Genomic DNA, 24,700 nt, shown 5'->3' with positions numbered 1-24,700 from the left:
TGTGGCATCCTGACAGGACAATTCCGCAACCTGAATGTCCAGGCCTTTAGGGCTAGGTACGCTACCTGAATCTCTAGAATGTCAATGGGCAAGGTCCTTTCGGTTCTGGACCATTTCCTTTGGACAGTCGCCTCTTCCAGGACTGCTCCCCAACCCGAAAGCCTGGCATCTGTTATTACCACCTTCCAGGTAAATGGTAAGAAGGATTTCCCCTTGCGCAGATTCTCAAAGGCTCTAGCGCACTTTTGGCGACAAACACATCAGAAAATCTAGCGCCTGGACCTTCATGTTCCAGGCAGACAGGATACTGTTTTGCAGCAGTCTTGAATTAAACTGAGCATCGGGAAACACTTCGAATGAGGCCACCATCTTTTCCAACAACCTCATGCAAAGGCGAATAAAAGGACCCTTCTTCACCCTGACCACCTGAACCAGCTCCTTTATGGCGCTGATCTTTGCCTGGGGTAAAAACACCCTCTTCTGGGCTGTATCCATAACCAAACCCAAGTACTCCAGTCTTCTCACTGGCTTTAAAGATTTCTCTAGGTTGAGGACCCAGCCTAGGTATTCCATGTAGTTGACTGTGGTGACAATGCTTTGGTCTAAGCAGGCTACCGACTGGTCTATCAAGAGCAGATCGTCTAGGTATGCTATAATTGTTATACCTTGAGTCCTTAATCTGGCCAGGGGAAGGGCCAGAAGTTTTGTAAACACCCGAGGTGCAGTAGCTAGACCGAAAGGCAGAGCTACAAACTGAAAATTACGTTTTTTCATCTTCAAAATACAGATATTTCTGATGAGCGGGGAAAATAGATACATGCAGGTATGCATCCTTGATGTCGATTGACGCCAGAATTTCTCTTCCTTGTAGGATGGAGACTACTGATCGGATTGATTCAATGCGAAAAGAGTGGATTTTCAGGAACTGGTTTAGACCTTTGAGATCTAGAATGGGTCTGACATCTCCATTTGGTTTTGGCACCGTGAAAAGGTTTGAATAAAACCCCAACCCCTGCTCTTCCATGGGGACCACCATGAACAATTTTTGCGACTAAAGTCGGTCTGAAGGAACTCGCAACTCTAGTTTGTAACCTAGAGCTATTGTGGAGACCACCCATCTGTCTTGAAACTCCTCCTGCCAGACCCTTGAAAACTGTAGGAGTCTTCCCCCCACTCATGCAATCGGAGGCACCCCTTCATAAAGAGGATTTAGCCTTCTGTCTTATAAGTTTCCTCCCCTAGGACTTCTTTTGTCCCTGGGGTTGACTCTGAGGTTTACCTCTTGAACCTCACGGTGGAGGCTGTCGCGACTGCCTGGAGGCTGATGTCCCCGGCACTGGAGAAAGAGCCCTTTTAAATGAGGGACGTTTACACCTTTTCTTAACTGGCAAAAGAGTACGTTTCCCACTTGATATCTTTTGGATATATTTGTCCAAATCATCTCCAAACAGCCTTTCACCGCAGAAAGGAAACCCAGCCAGGAGCTTTTTGCGTGGCGCTTCGGCTGACCAATTTTTCAGCCATAAGATTCTACGCATATGCCCCAACCCAAGTGTAAGGCGAGAGGTCTGAAGAATAGAATCTCTAATTGCGTCATTTGCAAAACACAAAGCCCCTAGCAGCTCGGCTAAATCATGGGCCTGCTGTTCACCTTGAGCACCTGTTTCAAGTGGTCGCTCAAGGATTGACATACCCCAAATGCCGCCACTACAGGTTGAGCTACTGAACTTGCCAAAGAAAAAATGTTTAATAGGAATTTATCGGTTGGATCCCTAAGTATTTGAGCATTGTCAACAGGACAAGTCAAAGTTTTATTCACAGAGGATATAGTAGCGTCAATTGCTGGTATACTCCACATCTTTGTCGTTTTTTCCTCCATAGGATAAAGTGTTGAAAACTTTTTAGGTGGGGAAAAAATGTTTATCTGGGTGATCCCACTCAGAATACATAAGCTTGTCCAGCAATGAATGGACAGGAAAAGCATGCTAAGCTTGAGGAGGCTTTAGTGAACCTAAACAAGAAGTGGGCTTTTCAACCGACTCAGTTAAGGGTAGCTTAAATGTGGAGCGGACCATTTCAGTAAGAGATTGCACCAGCAATTTCTCAGCTTGTGAAGCTGAAGAAGGTCCTTCCCCACTTGATCCCTTGGAAGAGGAGTCATCAGTCTCTTCACGGTCCCCTGAGGGGGAATCATCTTCCCACTCCCACTGGTCCTCTGTTTAAGGGTCCTGGGTGGTAGAAGGGGACCTAATGCATCTTCTTCCACTCTGTGAAGATGCGATTAAAATCGCTAATCTTTCCTCCAATCCAATCATGGCTGAGGAGAAAAGCTCCTCAGAAATATATACAGGGGATGAAATCCAGGAAGCAGTTGCAACCCCTGACAACCCTGATTGCTCACTCTAAGCAGCCTCCCTAGAAGGGGGGGGGGGGGGGGGTCGGCATTGCAGAAAGAGGGTCCTCAGAGCCTGAGGGACATTCCTTTGATCCCCTGTTTTTTGGGGTATTTGTACCGCCTCTTTTGCCCATTCTGTCACACAAATGCAGAGGTGCTACCAGAAAATGCACCCACTGCTGAGCAAATAATTCAGCAACTGCCGCTGCTATCAAGGCTTAGCCTAATGCTTAACCACTTCAATACCAGGCACTTAGACACCTTCCTGCCCAAGCCAATTTTCAGTGCTGTGGCAATTTGAATGACAATTTGCGCGGTCATACAACACTGTACCCAAACACATTTTTTTGCATTTTGTTCCCACAAATAGAGCTTTCTTTTGGTGGTATTTGATCACCTCTGTGGTTTTTATTTTTTGCGCAACAAATAAAAAGACCGTACATTTTGGAAAAAAAAACATGTTTTTTTTTCTTTCCGTTAATTTTTTTTAAAAATAAGTGTGTTTTCTTCTTCAATGAGGGGCACTTATAAGGCATCACTGATGGGCACCAATGGGGTGGCACTAATGGGCAATGATGATGGGCACTGGTATGTGGCACTGGTATGCACTCATAGGTGGCACTGATGGGCACTCAAGTGGCACTCATGGGCAGCACTGATGGGTGGCTGGGTGGCATGGATGGGCACTGATAGGTGGGCACTGATGGGCATGGATGGGCACGTAAACGTGCCCTGGGAATGCCTGCGTCACCCACACTCACATGCCCGTTTGCTCTGTGTCCATCCATTAGCTGAATGCACCTGCAAAAGGTTTACTTATAGCTTACACAGCCGTGTTTTGAATGTTGAAGCACGTCAATGCTGCACTAAGCCCCCCCCTTCCAACTTCCCACCGCGCCCCCCTCCCCCTCACTCTTTTCAAAAGGCTGCTTTCCTGTGCGAGCAGAGCTCTGATCCGACCGGATCAGGATGTGGGGGGGCTGGGGTGGAGGAGAGCTGCTGGAAGAGAACCACCGTCTATGGCGTTGGGAGTTGTGAAGCATACCGCCAACTGCTCCGTGCTCCCTCGGCCTCCTGGAGAGAATGTAATACTTCAGTCCAAGTGGGGGATGTCATAAAGAAAAGCCCCCCTTCCAACATACTTACCTGAGGCTTGGGACTGGAGGAAGCGTGCAGCTTGTACTGACACAGAACGAGACTGACAAGCATGGAACAGGTATGTGCTCTTGACTGCCCCCGGTGGCGACTTTAGGCATGACAAAATTTACTTAAAGCGGTAGTAAACCCGCAATTTTTTTTTTTTTTTTTTTTTTAAACCTGCAAAGCAAAAGGCATAATGAGCTAGTATGCACCGCATACTAGCTCATTATGAAATACTTACCTTAGAACGAGGCCCTGACATCTGGCCCGATCCACGCCGAGGGAGCCGACATGCTCCCTCGGCGTCTCTTCCGGGTATCGCGGCTCCGGCGCTGTGAGTGGCCGGAGCCGCGATATCGTCACTCCCGCGCATTTCAGTCCGGCCGCACGAGCGCTGCCGGATTTTCACGGAGAGAACCCCCTTGTGTGCATGCGCCGCTGCAGTCAGCGGCGCATACCGAGGGGAATATCTCCTAAACTGTACAGGTTTAGGAGATATTTTTTTTACCTACCTGTAAGCCTTATTATAGGCTTTCCTGTAGGTAAAAGTTAAAAAATTGACCATACTACCACTTTAAAGGAGAAAACCCATAAGAATTAGAAAATTCCTTAGGAATCTCCACTTCCACTTACCTTATCCAGCTGCAGGGTTCTGTGGTAAATCAGACAGACCCAATCTTCGCCATTCTCGGTGGGCGCTATTTAAAAAACCTTCAAGGACTGGGGCCCCTTTTTATCAGGGGTTCCACACCCTTGGACCCATAAAGCACCCCGCCAGGAAATATGGCTGAAAAAAACAAGTACTGGATACCAGGGTACAGTACTTGCTAGAGAGAAGCGTTACAGGCAAAACATTTTTTCTTCCGACATGAGGCCCGGGTACCATTCAATTCGGCCTAAAAAGACACTTTGAATGGATATGGTTGCATAGCTTGCCCCAGCAAAGGAATATTTCAGTGGAGCTCATCCTAGCACATCTTTACTCGTGGCCAACACCTAAGACACTGGTGAAAAAACTGAGGTACTCCCAGTAAGGGGAGGGGTTATATAGGGAGCTAAACTTCCTGTCTAGGGTGTGCCAGTGTCCATCACCTAAAGGTGCCTATATAAACCATACAGTAATTACTGTGGCTCTGTGTCCCGTGATGTATGATAAAGAAATATGATATACTTGCTTATCTATTTACAAATGCTACCAGCATGAAGATTAAAAAAATCAATGTTGATTAAGAGAGTGAAGTTCCACTTTCAGTTCAGGAGGGATTTGTATAGCAAGTCCATAGCATAAAACAAACAATATACCTGCTAGTCAGAGCCAGCAATAAACCTAATGTCATTTCCAAACAGGGTGCCCCTGTATGGGTTCATACTATTGCGAATTGGATGCAGATTTCTCCACATCCAATTCACATGTCAGGAGATTTTGACCAGCTTTCTATGGAGCCGGTTCATACATCTCCAGTGGGAATTGCACAGTGCATGGAGTCCTGTGCGTCTTCTGGTATATTTCAGGTCCGAATTCAGCCCAAAATTCGGACTGAAATTGGACCTGAAATGGTGAACAGGGAAGCACCAGACCTTTGCTGTGAGCCCTCAGTGCTGCAGTGTGAACCCAGCCTAAAACCAATAGGCAACTCTAGTGCTTTTTTAGAGTTTTGTCAGCAGACAGGAATTTTTACCCAGCAGCAGGCTCCTTCAACCTCACTCAGCTAACATTCATAAAGGTCTTTGAACAGCCGAGAAAGGTCAAATGTATATTCTTTCAGACACCTTTTCTCGTTAGCAAAAAAAAAGGTTAAAAGCCATGTTTATGCAAGAACATATATGTGTGTTCATGCATTTGTCGGTAACGCTTTCAATTGGCCAAAATATTAATTTGTTCTGGCCATTATAGGGCATTAACAAGCATAAATACGCCTAGCATTAGCATGTTTTTATGCACATTTATGTGCGTTCATGTGATTTTTTTAGTCCAAACACTTCTCTTTATTATGCCCAAATGATGAGTTTTTTTTTCTCCTCTAAACTCCTGTAAATGTCTATGTGTGCATGGACACATAGGACAACAGAGGGGTGTTTGGAGGCAAAAAAAAACATGAAATGCCTATAAAACAGGCAATTATTTGCGCTCAAGTGTGCATGAGGCCTAATAGCGAGGTCAAGCTACCAGGTAAGATGTGGACTTAGGAATGGGGGTTATATCAAAGCCAAAACTATACAATGCCTCTGGGCTAAAAGACTCAGAACAGGACTTAAGGTCTACTTCACACTGGGGATTACATCCAGCCAGTAGATTACTGTAGCAAGAATCTGCAGATTCTTGTCACTGGATTAACCTGTGTATATGAACAGTTCTGGCCACTCAGCCTATACAAAGCAATGATTGTCTGAAAGTACGTGCAGTACATGCAGTGATTGGTTGTAATTGAGGACAAATGATCGCCCCTGGATGAAAAGCGCTGCATCACTGATTCTTGCTTCAGAAATCCAACTGGCTGGAGTAGTTTGTCTTAGAATATATGAAAACAAAAAAATAAAAATGTCAGCTTACTTGTAAGCTCCTTATCTTGGAGTACAAGACACAGAATTCTTAAGCCTAGTACACACAGCCTGAATTTTGGGCAGCATCGGCTGGTTCAATAGAATCCAGTCGACATTCAGCCTGTATGTACTGCAGTTGGTCCCACAGAAGTCTGCTGAACGGCTCCCAAGCAGCGCTCTCAGCCAGTGGAGATCTTTGTAGTAACATTGGATAATTAGTACAGCAGCTCTTTCTGAGTTGCCAGTTTTTTTTTTTCATTCAGCAATTCTGTGTTGAATGAGAAAAAAACTACTAGTGTATACTAGGCTTAAGACCATGGGTTAGACATGCAGCTTCCTTCAGATAATCGGATACTGGCAAAAAAAAAAAAACTTGCTAGGGCAGCCCCCAGAGCCCAACACATGAATCTGTCCACTTCGGGAGACTACAGATTTTTAGATTGCTCGCATCTGCTGAGGCCTGAGCCTCCACCTGGTAGAACTTGGAGAACATACGAGCAGAGACAAAGAGTGACTCCAACTTGCAAATAGAAACTAAGGCTTTCAGGTAGACCCAGACAGCTCCGGGTTGAGATCTTCTGTTTGGCTCTGGTGCTTAGTAAAGTTTCCATTATGGCTTAACACTTCAATCAGGTACTAATCTTGATGACATATGTTTGCTCCATAAATTTGTATATATCCCAATAATGGGTTTAATATATACAATATTACATAAGTACGGTATTATTTCTCGCTATCCTTTTATATTTAGGCTGGCCCCCCATTTCCTTGGCCTCAGTGCTCCTGTCTGTCTAGTTCTGGGTGGCTCTCAATGTATGTGGGAGGAGGAGAGACCCACCATCTTTGAATACCTGACACATGTTCCAACCAGAGGTAATTACCCGAACGAGTTGATTAGGATCGTTCAGTAGAAGCACAATCCTTCCTTTTGTTTTTATTTTGGAATGTTTTTTCCTGCGACATCATTTCAGCCCATGTAAGTGCATTCATTACATGAAGAAATCTCTATATATTTTTATGGTCTCATATGTATTCCACGTACTTATATATATATATATATATATATATATATTTATTTATTTATTTTTTTTATATTATAGATGCACAGCTGTGAGTTCTTGAAGAACACCCCTGAGGAAAGAATGTAACAGAAACGCATCGGGTGAAGAAGCACATCTAATTGTGTGTTGTTATTTTGGTGTTTCTATCACAGATTTGTATACATTTCTATTTTTCATTGGTCCTTAGGGTCTATAAACTTAATGTTGCATTTTGTAACTTCCTATCAACATAAACCAGTCTTATAAAAATGAATAAAGTCCTATCGTGTGTCCATGATTGAACTATATCTTTAATGAAATCCTCAAACAATATATACAATAAGTCTATGTGCTTACCAGAAAGTGAAAAAAGAAAACAAGCACCACCAGTTTCTCATTAACACCACCCATACCAAAAAGATTAGGTGGTATATTTACAGGGGTTATAAACTCTCAACTACACATTAAGGTGAAAAACCTTCTGTAGTGCAGCAGCCCCCAGACCCCTCTTTACTTACCTCAACCTGATCGTTCCATCGATGGGGACGAGCACAGCAGCTCCAGCTGCTGTCTCGGGTCCTCATTGGATAGATTGATAGCAGCACAGCCATTGGCTTCTGCTGCTGTCAATCAAATCAAGTGACACAGGAGCCAGGGGCTGGGCCAAGTCCTGCTGTCTGTGTTATTGGACGCAGCAGCCAGACTCAGGAGTGCACCCACATGGGTGTCACCTTGGAATGAGTGTCACCAAGGGGGCAGTCGATGCGGGGAGGAGCCAGGAACGCCGCTGGGGGACCCCAGAAGAGTACATTTTTTAAATAAAATACTACACTATATAAGCATTTGTGAGCTCCCAATGGTGAGTTTGTTTTTCTAGTGCTTTATTCTATCGTGGACAACCATTCTATTGATACACCATGATGTGATATCTCACTACTTCAGAGTAACTGCGCAGAAGCATATTACTATTGATTATATGGCGAGTGCATAGATTTATGGAGGTGTACGTGTGTGATGAATCATATCAGGGCATAGCTGGTGGTGTTTACAGCTTGTTTGCTTTTTTTTCACTTGGTAGGCACATAGACATATATTGTTCAAGGATTTCATTGAAGATGAAGTTCCATCACGGACATAAAGGGTGGGATTTTATTCACTTTTATAAGACTGGTTTGGAATGTTGTTCAGCTCGTTTTTGAACCTAAGGGGCAAGGGTGTCCACTTCAGTTTTTCCCCACTCGGGTTTAGGCATTAACAGCTTAAGAAATCAGCCTGTCAGTTGTCGACTCTAAGTGATGTGGTTGGCCAAAAGACCTAGAATGTGAGTTTGCGCCCAGAAGAGTATCAGACCTGTTTCTTTCAGATCAGCCTCACTTGTGGTGCCCCCCTGATGGTTTGTTTAGGCCACTGCTGTGACTCTGACTGGGTGACCTTGCAGAAGAGTGCAGTGTTGTAAAAACAAACTGATGGCTCTTGTTTACAGGATGTTGATTAGAAGTTTCTGTGAGGACCAGGCCCCCTGGACAGTCAAGAACAGTAAACCCTGTCTCAGCCTTGTCACCACTTTCCAGGACAGGCAAAATAACTTTTTAATTCTAGGGCAGGATTGGAGATCCACCAAGTCAGGGAGATCTTTGTCTGGCTGCACAGGATTGAATTTGCTTGTTCCACATGAGGAGTATGTTGGATTAAAGAGGTCTGAAGTGAAAATGGGCAAAAGGAACTGCCTTGAAGGAGACTACCATCAAGTTTAGAACCCTCATGTAGAAGTGAACTGAGGTGCCCTTTTGACCTAAGGGAGGAAACCTTTTCTTGGGGTAGGAAAAGAGTCAGGTACATCAGATAGTGTGAGGGCTAGAAAGCACAGTTTAGAAATGTGATTATCTAGCCACAGCTCTAAAGGAACTAAATAGTCCTCTGGACATTGGTAGACAAATTTGGGGCTTTGGAGTCCTTCAGCAGAAGGTTGTCCAGGTAACTTGTGACATGTATGCCTTGGGCTCATAGCAGCAGAAGCAGCACAAGCAATTTTGTTAACACTTGGGGGGCACAGGAGAGTCCAAATGATAGTACTACAAATTGAAACTGTTGGTTTCTCACAGCAAAACACAGCAACCATTGATGTGAAGGTAAAAAGAAGATAAAAAGACAGGCATTGTGTTTGTCCACTGATGCCAGAAAATGTCCTGGTCTTAGAAAAGCAATGACAAATATCACTGATGCATCCAATGTGTTTAATGGTTTTTAACTTCAGCAACCCCCCCCCCCCCCATTTGGTTTTGGCACTGTAAATCAATTTGAACAGAAAACCTGAAACTGTAAAACCACCAAGCTGGCACAAGGTGGCCATTAAAGCTTCCTTTGTTCTGAAATTGGCAGCTTGAAAGGCAAAAAGTAAGGAGGGGACAGCAAGAAACTCTATTTTGCACCCCTTTGAAATGACAAACTGAACTCAGAGGTGGGGGTGTCTTTTCATTGTGAGGAGGGCTTCTGGGCAGGCTTGGTGGACTTAGGGGGTCCAGGGCTTGTGACTAAAGGGTGCACTAAGCCTTGTTTTGGAAGTAGAAGCCTCAGTTGAGTGAAAACAAACTCTGTTGCTGAAAAGTAGTAGTCATAGGAATAGTAGACTTAAGCTTCCCCATGTGGGGTAAAAGCACCTTTCCTCAAGTGACTTTCTTGATGAATTTATTGGGGATGTACCGAAATTTCAGCCGCCGAACATTTCGGCCGAAAATGGTCTTTTCGGCAATTTTCCAGAAAAACAAAAAGGGCTGATACTGGAGTCGAAAATGGGACGGGGCTCTGCCCCCTGCCCCTGGTGCCGTCTATCAGGGGGGCTTAGAACATAACATAGAAGAGAGGAGAGCCGCCGCCGCCACCTGTTTGATTAGAGTGCCGGGAACATCACAGCTTTCATTTCAATAGCTGTATGTTCCCCGCTGTGCGCCGTCACATACAGCCCATCCCCCTTGTCTGGGGAACTTTGATAGACAGATCACCCGTCCCAGGATTGGATGGATGATCTGTCTATCAAAGTGCTTGGACAAGGGGGAGGGGCTGTATGTGACGGTGCACAGCCGAGAACACACACCTATTGAAATGAAAGCTGTGATGTTCCCAGCGCTCTAATCAAACAGGCGGCGGCTCTCCTCTCCCTTCACAGGCTGCAATGGAGACAATGGCTGGCTGCACTACTGGGGACACTGGCTGGCTGGACTACTGGGGATCTCCTGTACCATGTTCCCAGTCTCTGACCATGTCCCCAGTCTCTGACCATCTCCTGTACCATGTCCCCAGTCTCAAGGGGATTTTTAACTTTCTTTGATGTATTAATCATGCTAATGTATCATGAGCTGTTTCCCAGGAACCTGAAAATGATTTCAAGGATCTGGCGGTACAAAAGTTGAGAAAGGCTGCTCTAGAGCATCAACACAATACAACTTTGCTGATGGCATTAGCTGCAATTGCTGTAATAATGTAGGGTCCTCAAAGGCAGGTTGATGTTCTCCATCCTGTCCTGTGAGAAAATGTCTGGCAAACAGACATAGCAGTAATAGCTGGTTGCAGGGCAGGAGAGAAGTCCAAAGAAGGCCTCCAGATGCTGATCAACAAAATCCAAAAAAAAGGAACTTCCTAAGGCCTCTTTCACACGGGGCGGATCAGTAAAGATCCGCTCGCTCAGCGGGGATCGCTCCGTTGTCCCCGCTGAGCCGGCTGCGGACAGGGCGGTCTCCGCACACTGTGCGGGGACCGCCCTGTCAGCTCTCCGCTCTCCTCTATGGGGATCGGACGAGCACGGACCGTGTGTCCGTGTTCATCCGATCCGCTCTGCAGACGGACAGAAAAATAGGATTTTCCTCCGTCTGCAGAATCGGACAATTGCGGAGGCGGACAATAGCGGGTGTCTGCGGATGCTCATCCGCAGACACCCGCTATCCCATAGGGATGAATGTATGGCCCGTATTTCATCCGCAAACGGATGGATGAAATACGGACATACCATCCGCATGTGTGAAAGGGGCCTTAAAAGAAGCTGTATAGTGTTTATTGAGAACTGAAAGCATCACCCATCTGCATTGTCCATTTCTTTTAAAATTCCTTATCCATAGGTCAAATCTCAGCAAAAGGCTTAGGAAAAGTTAATATTTAATGAGTAAGCCAGTCCTTTAATGTCTTTTTGAAGGTTCTGCTTCTGAACCGTGAACAGGGTCAAGAGGAAGAGAGGGCATTTTATCCTTTGGAAACCACAGGTTGTAGAAGTGCCAAAGGTTTTCCAAAGAATTCAGACATAATGGCAGAGAAACCTTCTGTTGTCAGACAGGTATGTGTTGGCGATTTTAAATTGTTCACTTAAAAACATTAGAGAAAAATAGCAAGATTCACACCAATAGTGAATAACTCCCAAGTATTTGCAATGCAGTCCATTTTTATTAAAAGTCAGGGTCTAGAAAACATACTGTAGATATGGACCCCAGCCTTGTACTTGCATAGTGCCCTGCGAATAACTACGCGTTACCCTTCAGGTCATGGTGAGTGTCTTACACAGGATCCAGTGCCCAAAGCAAACATTACAGGCCAGCTCCACACAGTAGGGTCTGGGTATGGTTCCCAAGGTACACACCAAGAGTACCCGATACCAAGGTTGTAAGCAGTCACTACTTGACAGAAGCTTCAGAGAAAAAAGCTGAATCATTAGAAAAATTTAAATAATTCTCTGGGGGAAGAACAGGTCCATCACCTAAGTATACAGCAAAAAACAAAACCGGTAGTCGCACAATGTGGGTGTGGTTATATGGTGCATTCTGGGGGCAAGTTTTTGCCAGTGATCAAACACCTGAGGGTAGCTCCATAATCTATGAATACAACTGTGTGTCCTGTATTGTACAAACAAGCTAACAATTGTAAAGATAAGCCTGCATGGAGAATTCCCTTATCTCAATACATAATTGTGTGACAGCCGTACAAATCCAATCTGTATGGGGTCTAATAGATCAAGCATGTAAATGATTCAAGCGGGAAGTAAACACTTTCAGGAAAAAAAATAAGTACCCCAAGCAAGTTAATGCCATGATGTCTTTGCGGGCCGCTATGTTGTCACTCCTGCACAAGTACATGGTAGTCACCATCACAGCACAGTGCTCTGAGGACATATTCATCGTGCCCTCAATGTAGAGCGCAGTGCACATGCACTGGCGATGTCACTGGCTAAAATTGTGAGTATTTTCTAAACACTGCAAGTTTAGGAAATATACACTGTACCTACAGGTAAGCTTTATTATAAGCTTACCTGTAGGTACAAGTGAAAAAGTGGAGTGTACTATTGTTTAAAAGGCTAAGTTCACCTTAACATAAAAAATAATAAATGCAAATTTTTTTGCAGGTAAAAAAAAAAATTGCATTTATTATTTTTTTAAAAGGAGCCTGGAAAGCATTGCACCAATGATCAGTAGATTGCGGGTGGAATGTCGGACTCCTGCACACATTGCCTACAGCTTTGTTACCCGTACCTTGTTATGGGCCGTCACTGAAGAGCTGTAGGCTGTGTGAATGGACTATAGGCATGCTAATCAATGAGCCTGCAGTTCATTCAAACTATAAGTATGTCTGCTGTGGTGGCTGATAGGATCTGTAGTTTACTCACAGGAAACTGTGAATGAATGACGCAGTTGTGTGGGGGGAGCCCCGCACAGCTGCGCTACTTTTAAAAAGTGACAGCAGGTGCAGAGAGAGAAGTAATTAGTTGTGTACCGTGTTAGGGTCATGCATTCTAAAACCTTGTTTCTGTATACAGTTTATACATGAAATATGTACACGAGGGCATCCATGTATGCTTTTACATACGCAAGCTCTACTTTCTACATTTAATGATGAGTCTGTGCTAAAAGTGATATTATACAATAAATAAGTGAAAAGTATGTATGTAATGTAAACTACAGAGGATTGAAATCACCTACATTGTATATGGACTCACTGGATTTTCACGAAGAGGACTGGAATGACAGCCTGCATATTTCAATAGAGTTTTTTTTTGTTTTTTTTAAGAGGGTGAGTGACTTTACTATGATATTTTGTAGATAGCTTTAGACTGGGGTAAGATGGAAAACTATACTAAAATACTGTTAGATATTCATTTCTTTAAGGATGTCACGACATATTACTGCATTTCACTTTATTATGGTAATTGCAATTTAGGCAAATGAAAAACAAAACTATTGTCACTGCTGACATACCTTTGAACCACCAATAAATGCAGAGGTTTTCAACGCTTCTGCATAGCAGTCATAAACATGTGGATATACAACTCTTTCACCATAGTCTCTGTCCCTGCTCAGTATTGGCATGGTTCGAGCATTTACAAGAGCCTGTTCTCTGTAGAAAAAAACAGAACAGATTTAAAAGTTTCCAAAATAAATCACATGGAAATGCCTAAGAAAGCTAAATCATATGCTAATAAAAAAAATCTGATTTGTTGACATTATTACACGTTTCTAATACTACTTAGTGCACCGAAGACATACTTTAATAGTCCTACTAAACAAAATGTCATGCCCTTCAGCATTTTACAACTTATTTCAAAACCATAAAAAAAATCTACACAGCATCACTTTAACAAACCATTTATCTACACATTCTAGACTACATGTGTAGACTAAATTTTTAAAAACCTATGGCAGGCCCTATAAACACCCCACTTCAGTGGGTATACAACATTCTTGTCACATTCACCTCTCCAAGTACGTGACTGCAATCCGTCTACATTTAGTCAATGAAAACTTGCAAAGTGTTTTCTTAAAGGGTTTGTAAAGTCATTTTTATAGAGTAGACAAAGGTTAAAACCTTGCCAGGGTGTTTAGGCCATCTGAGGACCAATATGGACATTTCTTGTCACAGAGTTTCCACAAGGTATTGAACATCTCTTACAGTGGAGGAAAATCCCATCTTAAGTGAGGTACACACTATAAGAAAATTGGGCAAACATTCAGCCCATTTTTCTCGATGTTTCACACCAAATCGTAAAAAAAACAGTGCACATTAAAAGGAAAATGATTTGTTCTATTACCGTACAAGAACATCTTTGGAGTTTGCCCCTTCAGGAATTTTCGGACGAAAATTCAGAATAGACTATAAAAAGTTGTGTGAACGAAAATTCTTTGGACGAAAATGTTCACCCAATTTTCTTATAGTGTGTATGAACCTTTAGACTGTTGTCCGCAGAAGTAGTGTACCTTTTTGAAAAGGTCTGGGGACAACTCTTAAATTTTGGATTTCCACTTACTCTACCAGTACAAATGGTGTGGTGAATCACTCCAATGGAGACTTAGACAGCAACATACACTTGACAGAATGTGTAAACCTTCCCCACTCTATCCAAAACTAAAAAAGGTATTGCTTAGAGATGTACTTTAAGTGTCAGGAGTGAGAAATCAATAGCAGAGTGTTTTTTTGCACCTACTGGAATGGGCCATATTAGATGGCCTGACAGTGATTAAAAGCTACCAAACCAGCATAAATGGTTACATATCATGCACTTGATACACCAATAAATATAAGCTTTCAAAGAATATTTGCTTGTAGCCAAATATTTTACAAAATAGCAAAATTACAATACACCAGCATCCTGAATATAATTATTTTTAAGAATTCTTCACAACTCCTCCTCTGCTTCTGTAAGTTGTGATATTTTGGGGCCATTCTGGAGCCTCTTTGTAAGAACAGGATATGGAAACATGCAGTTTTCTTTACAAACCAGGGGAAAAAAAACGATTACCCGATCACACAAATGGGACAGGAACTACTGTAAATTAAAAAAAAAAAACAAACATATTGGCACCCAAGTGATATTCATGGGCCAGTTTTGTTTTATTTTTGGTATATGCTTTTTTTTTTGCTCATTGACTACAGCATATTTACAAATTCAATGAGAAATAAAATCGGTAACAGATATGGAGGCAGATATAAATATGCTTTTGCATATTGTTCCATAGAATAAATTCTCTGGAGTGACCCTAACAAGATAAAACAGAAGGAAGAGGTGGAAATTTATGCTGCAGCGTGATCTCTGTGTCACAGTCAATTTAACAATTCGCTTGCAAGTGTGTAAGGAAACACACTCCCAATAACAATTGCAGCAAATTATAGGTACAATTTGTAGGCATTGGCAACTCAATAACTACAACAGACCTTATTTACAGTGCTGTTGTTCCAACGCCATGCCACATAACAATGTAGAGATCACACATTTTATGGGCTCAATATTTAAAAAGCCAACAAGGCTAAAGGTTCTTTTTTATACTCCACTGCAGAAATGCAACACCTTATTTGCTTTCTTTTTTTTCCCTATATTTCAAGATGACAACATAGAAAATAGCACCCATTAATCTCGAGAGTGAAAAACAGATAGTTTCAATGCATTTAGTACAGACTTCATAAATCTTAAACTAGTGGTGTGTACAGAGCACCTAAGGAAGATAGCTTACCTCCTTAATCTGCATTTCTAAATCATGTGGAAGCGACCAAGCAGATTCTAATTAAGCAGATCACTGCTTCCTTATCCTAGAAAATTAGGTTTTCATAGAGAAAAAAAATTCTATACTTTGGTTAAGACGTGACCTGAAATTTAATTTGTGTAATCTCCAAAAGTCGAACTTAAAGAAAATAAATGATTAGGACACATTAAAGTAGCAATTACAGCTGAAACATTTTTCAGTGTTTGGCATTTATTACCTCTGCATTCGCAGTTCCTTGGGATCAAAGCCTATTAGCCCTTCCCCAGCAATCTCTCCATCTTCTCCTACACGTTTCTCACGTTTGGCATTGCGTTTTTCTTCTCGCCGATACTGCTTCATGAGCTGCTTTTCTTGCTCAGACTGGACTGTAACTTGACAGCCAAAGTTTGGTCGTCCGATTTCTCCAGCTGTGCGGGGATCTAAAACATGTAAATTTGCACGCACAGCTTAGACAATGCTTTGGGTAAATCACAAAGGGCAACACATTTTTGAAATTACTTTCCTGAAATAGGATAGCTGTTTATACAAAGACCAGGACCCTGTCCCAAAAGTTCCCCCATCAGTGCCAACCCCTCCACTGCATTACATAGCACATACAAGCATGTTTGCTTTTACCCCAGTTTAGAGCTGCTCAGGTGTGTTTGGGATCCCATCTGCCCCGATACCGCTAGGAAGCCGACAGTACACAAGGCTAATAACAATCAGTGAGACATTTCCCAGTCTGCAGCGGCACAAATCAAGAAATGTCTCATCGCCTGTAATTAGCCATGTGCAGTGTTAGCATCCTGGCAGGATCAAGCAGGTTAGTTGGGACTAAGATCGCGAACATGACCACGCACATCTCTACTCAGCTGTTAAAAATGCAGGAAGGACCAGTGAGACACAAGAGCAAAGATTTAAATCTTATAAAGTGTGCACTACAGCTCGATGCATGTGAACAGGGCACCAAAAGTGTTTTGTGGTATGTGGGTATAATATATAAAATACTGTTTAGTAAAGTTTTTCCTTTTGCCTGCACACAATTAAAAAAAAAAACTATATTTCAGAAGCATTAATTAATGAAGTATTAAATATGTCTGTCTACTTATTAAATTGGCTAAAGGAATAGATCTTCCATGTCAACATTTATTTAATCAGAAATTATAATAAGCACATTTTTTTCTGTCAGAAAACTATTTACAAAACTTTTGCAAATAGCACATAAAAGTTTACATAGCGTTAGGTTACTGGACAAGGTCAATGACTAAAATATTCAAACTAAAATTAAAGTGTACACAAAGCTAAAATCAATTTTGGATGAGATAGCAGCTTGTTGAAGGTAGGCAGAAATGCATTAATCTGGTTGAAATTGCTTTTAAAGAGTGACTAGGGCATCTACTCTTTAGGCCCAGGGATGGTGACCAAAGTTTTGTTGTTCTGGATAAATGCAGATCACGGATATGGCACATAGAAAACAATTGTTGTTTTTGGCCAAGTACATGACACTTAAAAAATAAAATAAAAAAAGTATGCTAAAACGTATATATCACATTGCTCCCTGACGGAGCCAGCGCTGCCACCAGACTGCACAGTAAAACACTCGGTTTGACTGTAGGGACTACTGTGAACTTATCCTAAAGGTGAATTTATATTTTGTAATTTTCTCAGTAAAGATATGGCACTGTAAAAGTGTGTTTGTTAACTACTTGCCTCTGAAAGGTTTACTCCCCTTCATGACCAGGCCATTTTTTGCTATACAGCACTGCGTTACTTTAACGGACAATAGCGCAGTCATGCAACACTGTACATAAGTCAAATTGATGTCTTTGTTTCTTTTGGTGGTATTTGATCACCACTGGGTTTTTTATTTTTTGTCTGTAAACAAAAAAAAGGCTGACAACTATATTTTTTACTTTCTAGTATAAAACTTTTTTTTCATTTTTTTTTATTGGATCAGATATGATCATAAATTTAGGGCAATATTTATTTTGCTACATAGTTTTGGTAAACAAAAAAGTCCCAATAAGCATATATTGATTGATTTGCACAAAAGTTATAGAGTCTACAAACTATGGCATATATACTGGAATTTATCCTTTTTTTTGTTAATACTAGTAATGGTGGCAATCAGCGAGTTATAGCGGGACTGCGATATTGCTGTGGACAGTTTGACACTGACACTTTGTGAAAACCAGTGACATTAATACAGCGATTAGTGCCAAAAAAAATGCACTGTTACTGTACTAATGACACTGGCTGGGAGGGGGTTAAACATTTAAAGGCGATTACCACTTGCCAACCAGCTCAAGCAGATATACTGCAGTAGGTTGGCTCTCATGCACAAACGGACGCACCTGTACGTCAGTCCGTGCAAGGAGGATAACATCGCGTGAGTGTGCCCGTGGACTCAATGTCCGCCGGCGACCCGTAATTGAGGAGCGGTCCCTCTAGTGTTAACCTCTTCCCTGCCAGTGTCCTTTTTAAATTGATCAGTTTATTTTTATAGCACTGATCAATGTAATAATATTACCGATCCCTAAAAAGTGTAATTTGGAGTCAGCTTTGTCCCCCGCATCGTTGCAGTCCCACTAAAAATCGCAGATCACCACCATTACCAGTAAAAACATTTTTTTTACCAAAAATATGTAGAAGAATATATATTTCAGCCTAGATTGTTAATTTTTTTTGGGGGGGGGTATGTATTATAGCAGAAAGTAAATTATTATATTTTAAAAATTGTTGGTCTTTTTTTGTTTATACAACAAATAAGAACCATAGAGGTATTCAAATACCACCAAATGAAAGCTCTATTTGTGGGTAAAAAAGGACGTCAATTTTGTTTGGGTAGAGCATCGCAGGACAGCGAAAGTGACACAGTGCGGTATCGCGAAAAATGGCCTGGTCATTAAGGGGAAAATCCTTCTAGGGCTGAAGTGGTTACATGTAAATGTGTGTCTACACAGTGTGGTGTTTTTACTAAGGGATGTCCTGGATTTTATTCCCTTTGCAGGGGAAAACATCCACCACACACATCCCTGCTGACAGGATGGATCACTGCATTGTTTACTTATGCAGCGCACCATCCTGTCTCTCTCCTCGAGAATCAGCGGGTGTCCAGCTGTCATCAATTGGTCGGCACCCGCTGATCGTCTTCTGCTGTGACACCCCCCCCCCCCCATGCAGAAGTGCAAAATCACGTATACAGTATATACGCGAATATACGCGATTCTGCGCAGAACGGCAACCCTGCATCAGTAAATCTGCCATAGGGCAGTCAACAAGTGGCTAAAAAAAGATTGTCTTTACCATTATACCTTCAATGAAAATTTTTAGAAGCCATACGTGTAAAATGTAGAACATTACTAAGGTTTAAAATCTTATTTTCAACTAGCTGTTCCAAGTTCCTGGACCAGTTTTATAAACATGCGATTCAAGGTTACAATGAAGTCAGATGTTCTGCAGAAACATCTTACAGAAAGCAAATACTGAAACTTCAAACAGTCAAAATAAATGACCTTTGATTAGGCGCTGTGCTGTAAGAAAGGCAGAAAAACTAGAAGGTGCACCATCGGGGGGTATGTATTCAAAGAGATGAAGGAATCACACACACAGAAGTTGCTTACCAGAAATAGTGCCAAGCATAACACAATGAACAGAAATATAAAATGTTGTTGGGGAAGCAAGAGTTAATAACACAGAGTTAGAATTGCATCAGAATAAATTTATTGTACAGGTTTTAGTCTGGCTTTAGCATCAATTAAATTTTACAATTACCATTCCGAAAAGAAATCTTACACTGAACCTGGTTGACATTCTAACATACACTCAGAAAAAAAATGCATTGAAAGAATAGGAAGACTATATATATATATATACACACACACACACACACACACACACACACATGTATTTCAGAATGTGAAGAAGCATGACAGCAACAAGAGAGCAAAAGCACAATGTAAAAAGAGAGAAATTGAAATGCTGAGAAAAGGTGAACCAGAAAAATGGCAGTAGGGAGGAGAGGATGTATGACCAAATTAGTGCAAAGGAGGTACTGAATCTCTACCTGAAGGGTAAAACTGAAAGAAGGCAGCTTTATTAAGACAAAGCATAAGTGACGGCATTGGGTAGAAAGGCATTCTAATGGGAAATCAAGAGGACATGATATACTGTAGCACTGATAGCTTCAGATTGATTGTTGACACTGGCTGGCAGAAGCAGGCTCTAATGCAAATGCAAAGCAGCCTTCATCCATTGAAATAGAGCGATTACATAAAGTAGGCATGCCCAGGCACAGAGAACACATTGCATTGCTCATTTGACCACAAATAAATACATAAAAAAAAAATAATTGAATATAGACATAACTGTAAAACCAAGGTAGATTATCACTAAAAGGATTATTATTGTGACCGCTACCAAAACATTCTGGGTCTAGTCGGAAAAAAAAAAGTGAATGAAAAGCAAAATAGAGCAGCTAGCAATTTTATTGTAAATCCCTCAATCTTTACAGCAGCCTTTCTCAACCTTTTCAACACAGAGGAAACCTTGTCATAACTTTCCAGTCTCAGGTAACCCCTGCTAAAAATGACCAAGTCTACAACTCAAGATACATGAACATGAACATCCGCAGACACCCGATATCGTCCACCTCCGCAATTGTCCGATTCTGCAGACGGAGGAAATCCTATTTTTCTATCCATCTTCAGAGCGGATCGGATGAACACGGACAGACGGTCTGTGTTCGTCCGACCCCCCATAGAGGAGAATGGAGAGCTGACAGAGCGGTCTCTGCACAGTGTGCCGGGACTGCTCTGTTATCCGCCGGCTCAGCGGGGACAACAGATCGATCACCGTTGAGCAAGCGGATCATCACGGGGCGGATCATTAATGATCCATCCCGTGTGAAAGGGGCCTTATTAGCAAAAAAGCCAGATTGTCACTTGGTCATTCAAGGTCAGATTCAACTTCCAATCCAACATTGTGCGGAATAAAGCATACTTCAGTAGTGATGTCCCACCTCTGTCATACACACTGGCTAATCACCTGTATACACTTGTCACCAGTATGACGCTCACTTGTCAGTTTAAACAAAAAAAAAAAAGAAGAAGAAAAAGTGTACGAGATCAACCCCTTAGGGATGAGAGTATGCACTAAAACATCTCAGCACCTTGTCTCCAAAATATCTGAATCCCCCCACCACTGGTGACAATTCTCCAATGTATAAGCATTATCCTTTCAGTGATCACCCCCCATAGTATGTGCATTAAAGTAGTTCTAAAGGCTTAAAGAGGTAATAATCACTTGACTCTAGAAGATTTACCCCCTTCATGTTCAGGCCATTTTTTTGCAAAACGGCATTGCATTTCTTTAATGGACGATTGCAATACTCTACTCAATTTAAAAGTGTATTTTGAAAAGGGGGGAAGGAAGGGCGAAACGGGGGGGAGAGGGGAGGGCAATAATCACTGTGCTCCCCAGCCGGGAGAGTATACAAAGGCTCTACGTGGTTGCAGGAAAGAAATTTGCTCTGTCCATGGCCGACCCTAGGTAGGCCATAAACCATGCAAATTTCTTTCCTGCAACTACGGGATGCATTAACCACTTACAGACCGGACCATTTTGCTGGTCAAAGACCAGACCACTTTTTGCGATTCGGCACTGCGTCGCTTTAACTGACCCAAATAAAATTGACGTCCTTTTTTTCCCACAAATAGAGCTTTCTTTTGGTGGTATTTGATCACCCCTGCGGTTTTTATTTTTTGCGCTATAAACAAAAATAGAGCGACAATTTTGAAAAAAACGCATTATTTTTTACTTTTTGTTATAATAAATATCCCCCAAAAATATATAAAAAAAAATAATTTTTCCCTCAGTTTAGGCCGATACGTATTCTTCTACATATTTTTGGTAAAAAAAATCGCAATAAGCGATTATTGATTGGTTTGCGCAAAAGTTATAGCGTTTACAAAATAGGGATAGTTTTATAGCATTTTTATTAATAATTTTTTATTATTTTTTTTTTACTAGTAATGGCGGCGATCAGCGATTTTTATTGTGACTGCGACATTGTGGGGGACCCATCGGACATTTTTGGGACCATTGTCATTTATACAGTAATCACTGCTATATAAATGCAGTGATTCCTGTGTAAATGACACTGGCAGTGAAGGGGTTAACCAGTGGGTGGCAGTGTAGGGGTTAAGTGTTCCTAGGGGTGTGTTACTAACTATGGGGGGGGTTGGGCTTTCATTTAGTGAACACTGATCTCTGCTCCAATCACATGGAGCAGAGATCAGCGTCACTAGTTGCTAGGCAGAATGGAGAAATGCTGTTTACACTGCATTTCCTCCATTCAGCCGTCCCGTGAGACGATCGCGGGTATGCCCGCGGCGATCGAGCCCACGGGTCCCGCGACCGGACTCACGGGGGTCCCGACCAGCATTGAAGATTGGACGTACCTTACGCCAATATGCCTGCCTGTGCCATTCTGTCGACGTACATCGTCGTGCGCTGGTCGGGAACCGGTTAAAGAAATTTGCACGAATCCCCCATCAACACACAGTGCTGACAAGGGAATCCCCCCTGCTGAGAAATTGTCTGCTCCAGATGGGAGAGAAATCACTAGCGAGACTCTGGCAGGCTGGTTGTACCCAAGTGAATCTGGCAAGCTGGTTGTACCCAAGTTGATTGATCGATGGATCAACTTGGTACATTCAGACTGCCCATTAACGGTTTGAATCTCGGCTAGTCCCTGCTGAACTGCCCAAGATTCAAACTGTGTAAGGCCAACCTTCAACTACTGTTTCTAATCTACACAATCAGCAATTAAGATAATGGATAATATAAATGTTTAAAAGAGTACATTTGAATTTTTGACTGGAATTCCACTGTAATATATTCTATGCATTAAGGCAAATAAATCTTCCAGTATCAACTACTCCCCAGCTCCCCTCAAATACTTACCTAGCTTGTCTTTCAATCGAGCACTATGCCCTAGAGAAGCATTGCTGGTTCCTCTCCTCACAGGCACAGAGGCAGCAGTGGTTAGCCATTGCCTCCTGCTGCTGCCAATCAAATCCTATGAGGAGGAAGTGGGAGGCGGGACAGAACCATGCTGTGTGTCTCTATGAGCACACAACGCCTGGCTGGTGAACGAGCCAACAGATGTACCTCCATAGAAAGCACTTTCTATGGGGAGACACAGAAGAGGAGGAGCCAAGAGCACCGGGGGGCTCTAGAAGAGGAGGTTTGGGGCCACTCTGTGCAATACCCTTGCACAGAGCAGATAAGCATCACATTTTCATTATAAAAAAATTGTCTTTAATAACGCTTTAACTCATGATTGACAAACCTCCACACTATAAGTTAAACCCTAAACCCCCAGTGACCAGTCTCCAGGGTTAGTGTGTTAAAAGTGGTAGTAAACTCCCTTTATCAATTCAGTACCACGTAAAGCAGTATATTATGATTTAGTGGTAGTTGCCTTTAATAAAACTTCAAGGTGCGCTGTTCAGGATAGCTCCCTCTCCTATCAATTTTGTCACTCACGCTTGTGCATTGCAACTCCGACTAACACCAAGTGTGCAGTCAGTCTATACAACTATGTGCCGTGTATCTCTCAGCATTACTCCACAGCATTGCAATCCCGCGAGAATGCTGATCATTCATCAGTTGCTAAAAAAAAAACAAAAACATGTGACTAGGTACGTCACAAGGGAGGTTCATAAACTGACATACAGAATCAGATTACTAAAGTGGGGTTAAAGCGCCATGAAAACTGCTAAACAAAACTGAAGCTTGGTTTAATCTTATTGAGCATGTGCGAGATTTCTACACCGATGTACCAGAAGGGCGGAAGTTCAGGTGGAGAAGGGAGCAAGGATGGAGGTAGCTTTGGACAAAACAGGCTACAATAATAAACTGCATTAATCGCAAGAACAATTACATGATGCTCTAGTCTAGATTATTCCTATGCATTCCAAAGTGCTTTTAATTGTGGTATTTTGCTTTTAGTGCATTACTTGGATTACGTTTACTACTGCTTTAACTACAAGACCAGCTTCCAGGTTAAGTAAATTAACTGCTCAAAGGCCAGTCTCCAGGGATTTTTATGTTAACATCCAGTGGGGAGTCTCCAGAGTGTGTTAGTTCTTCAATCAATTTGTTTTCTCACAATATTTTTGTGAGAAATAAGCCTCTTATTTCTTGACTTGGTAATGAAAATGAAACATGCAGATAACCTTCTGTTTTAAGAAGGCTCTTCTCTGCATTGCAAAAAGATTAGTGGTGTTCTTTTTGGTTTTGTTTAAACCACCTTCCCATAGCCAGCCTGCCTCTAAATTCTTAAAGTGTGTGTATTAGTATATTTGTTTACGTTTTTGATAATGTGAGAAAGGACTGAAACTTCTGATAGGATTTTACTGCTGCCTGGATCTCAGTTACAGAGATTTCACCTCACTTCCCATTCCAGGGATAACCTTTTTTCCAGACAAATGGAAGTGGAGGAAACTCTTCAACAGCAACATGGCCAGAACTGAAAATAAGTAGAGGGACGGCTAGAACCCCTGTCAGATTTTTGTCCATTTTCACTCATTTTCTGTCTGGAAAAGCAATGTACACAAACAGGTTAGGAAAAACATCTCTAACAGAGACCTGAATAAAGAGAAAACCTGATAGGGGTTTTAACCAGTGTTGCCAAACGTTCTTATTTGTACTGGCAGACAGTAAAAAACTGCACTTTTCACCTGCCAGTAAATGACAGTGACAGGAAAATGTTGCCAGTTAAAAATATGACTGACACTCAGCTTGGAACTGCTCGTGTGCAATTCCAGTCCGGAGCCTGCCAAGACCATCTGAGTGTCTGCTACAGTGTGGTCAAGCAGCACCGGGGAGTCTGGTTCGGTGCCTGAGTGTGCCTTAATAAAAGGGAGCTGAGTGGAGCAGCTGGAGTCTCATGTGCAGCACTGCAAGGCTAGCCAGGACTGTCAGTGCTGTTTGAACTGGAGTAGACGGGACCACCTGGCATGGAGAGAGACCATCACTCAGGAGGGGACGTGCTGTGTTGGTGACATGTCATCATCATCTGTGCTGCTGCA

General features: G+C 42.3%; 1 protein-coding gene across 1 annotated transcript in view; it reads right to left on the bottom strand.

Moving 5' to 3' along the window:
- ASCC3 (activating signal cointegrator 1 complex subunit 3) overlaps positions 1 to 24,700 on the bottom strand; it is a 1,010,279-nt gene that overhangs the window by 897,050 nt on the left and 88,529 nt on the right. Inside the window, exons 6-7 of the mRNA XM_077487192.1 lie at positions 15,841 to 16,042; positions 13,347 to 13,485 (exon numbers count right to left, since the gene is read on the bottom strand). Of these exons, the coding sequence (XP_077343318.1) occupies positions 13,347 to 13,485; positions 15,841 to 16,042 (341 nt within the window). The remainder of the gene's footprint in view (positions 1 to 13,346; positions 13,486 to 15,840; positions 16,043 to 24,700) is intronic.

Source organism: Lithobates pipiens, unplaced genomic scaffold (assembly GCF_037356315.1).
Source record: "Lithobates pipiens isolate NorthernLeopardFrog02 unplaced genomic scaffold, aLitPip1_a1.2 Scaffold_18, whole genome shotgun sequence".
NCBI lineage: Eukaryota > Metazoa > Chordata > Amphibia > Anura > Ranidae > Lithobates > Lithobates pipiens.
Note: the sequence above shows the minus strand (reverse complement) of the source record. Positions and strands in the feature narration are given on the sequence as shown.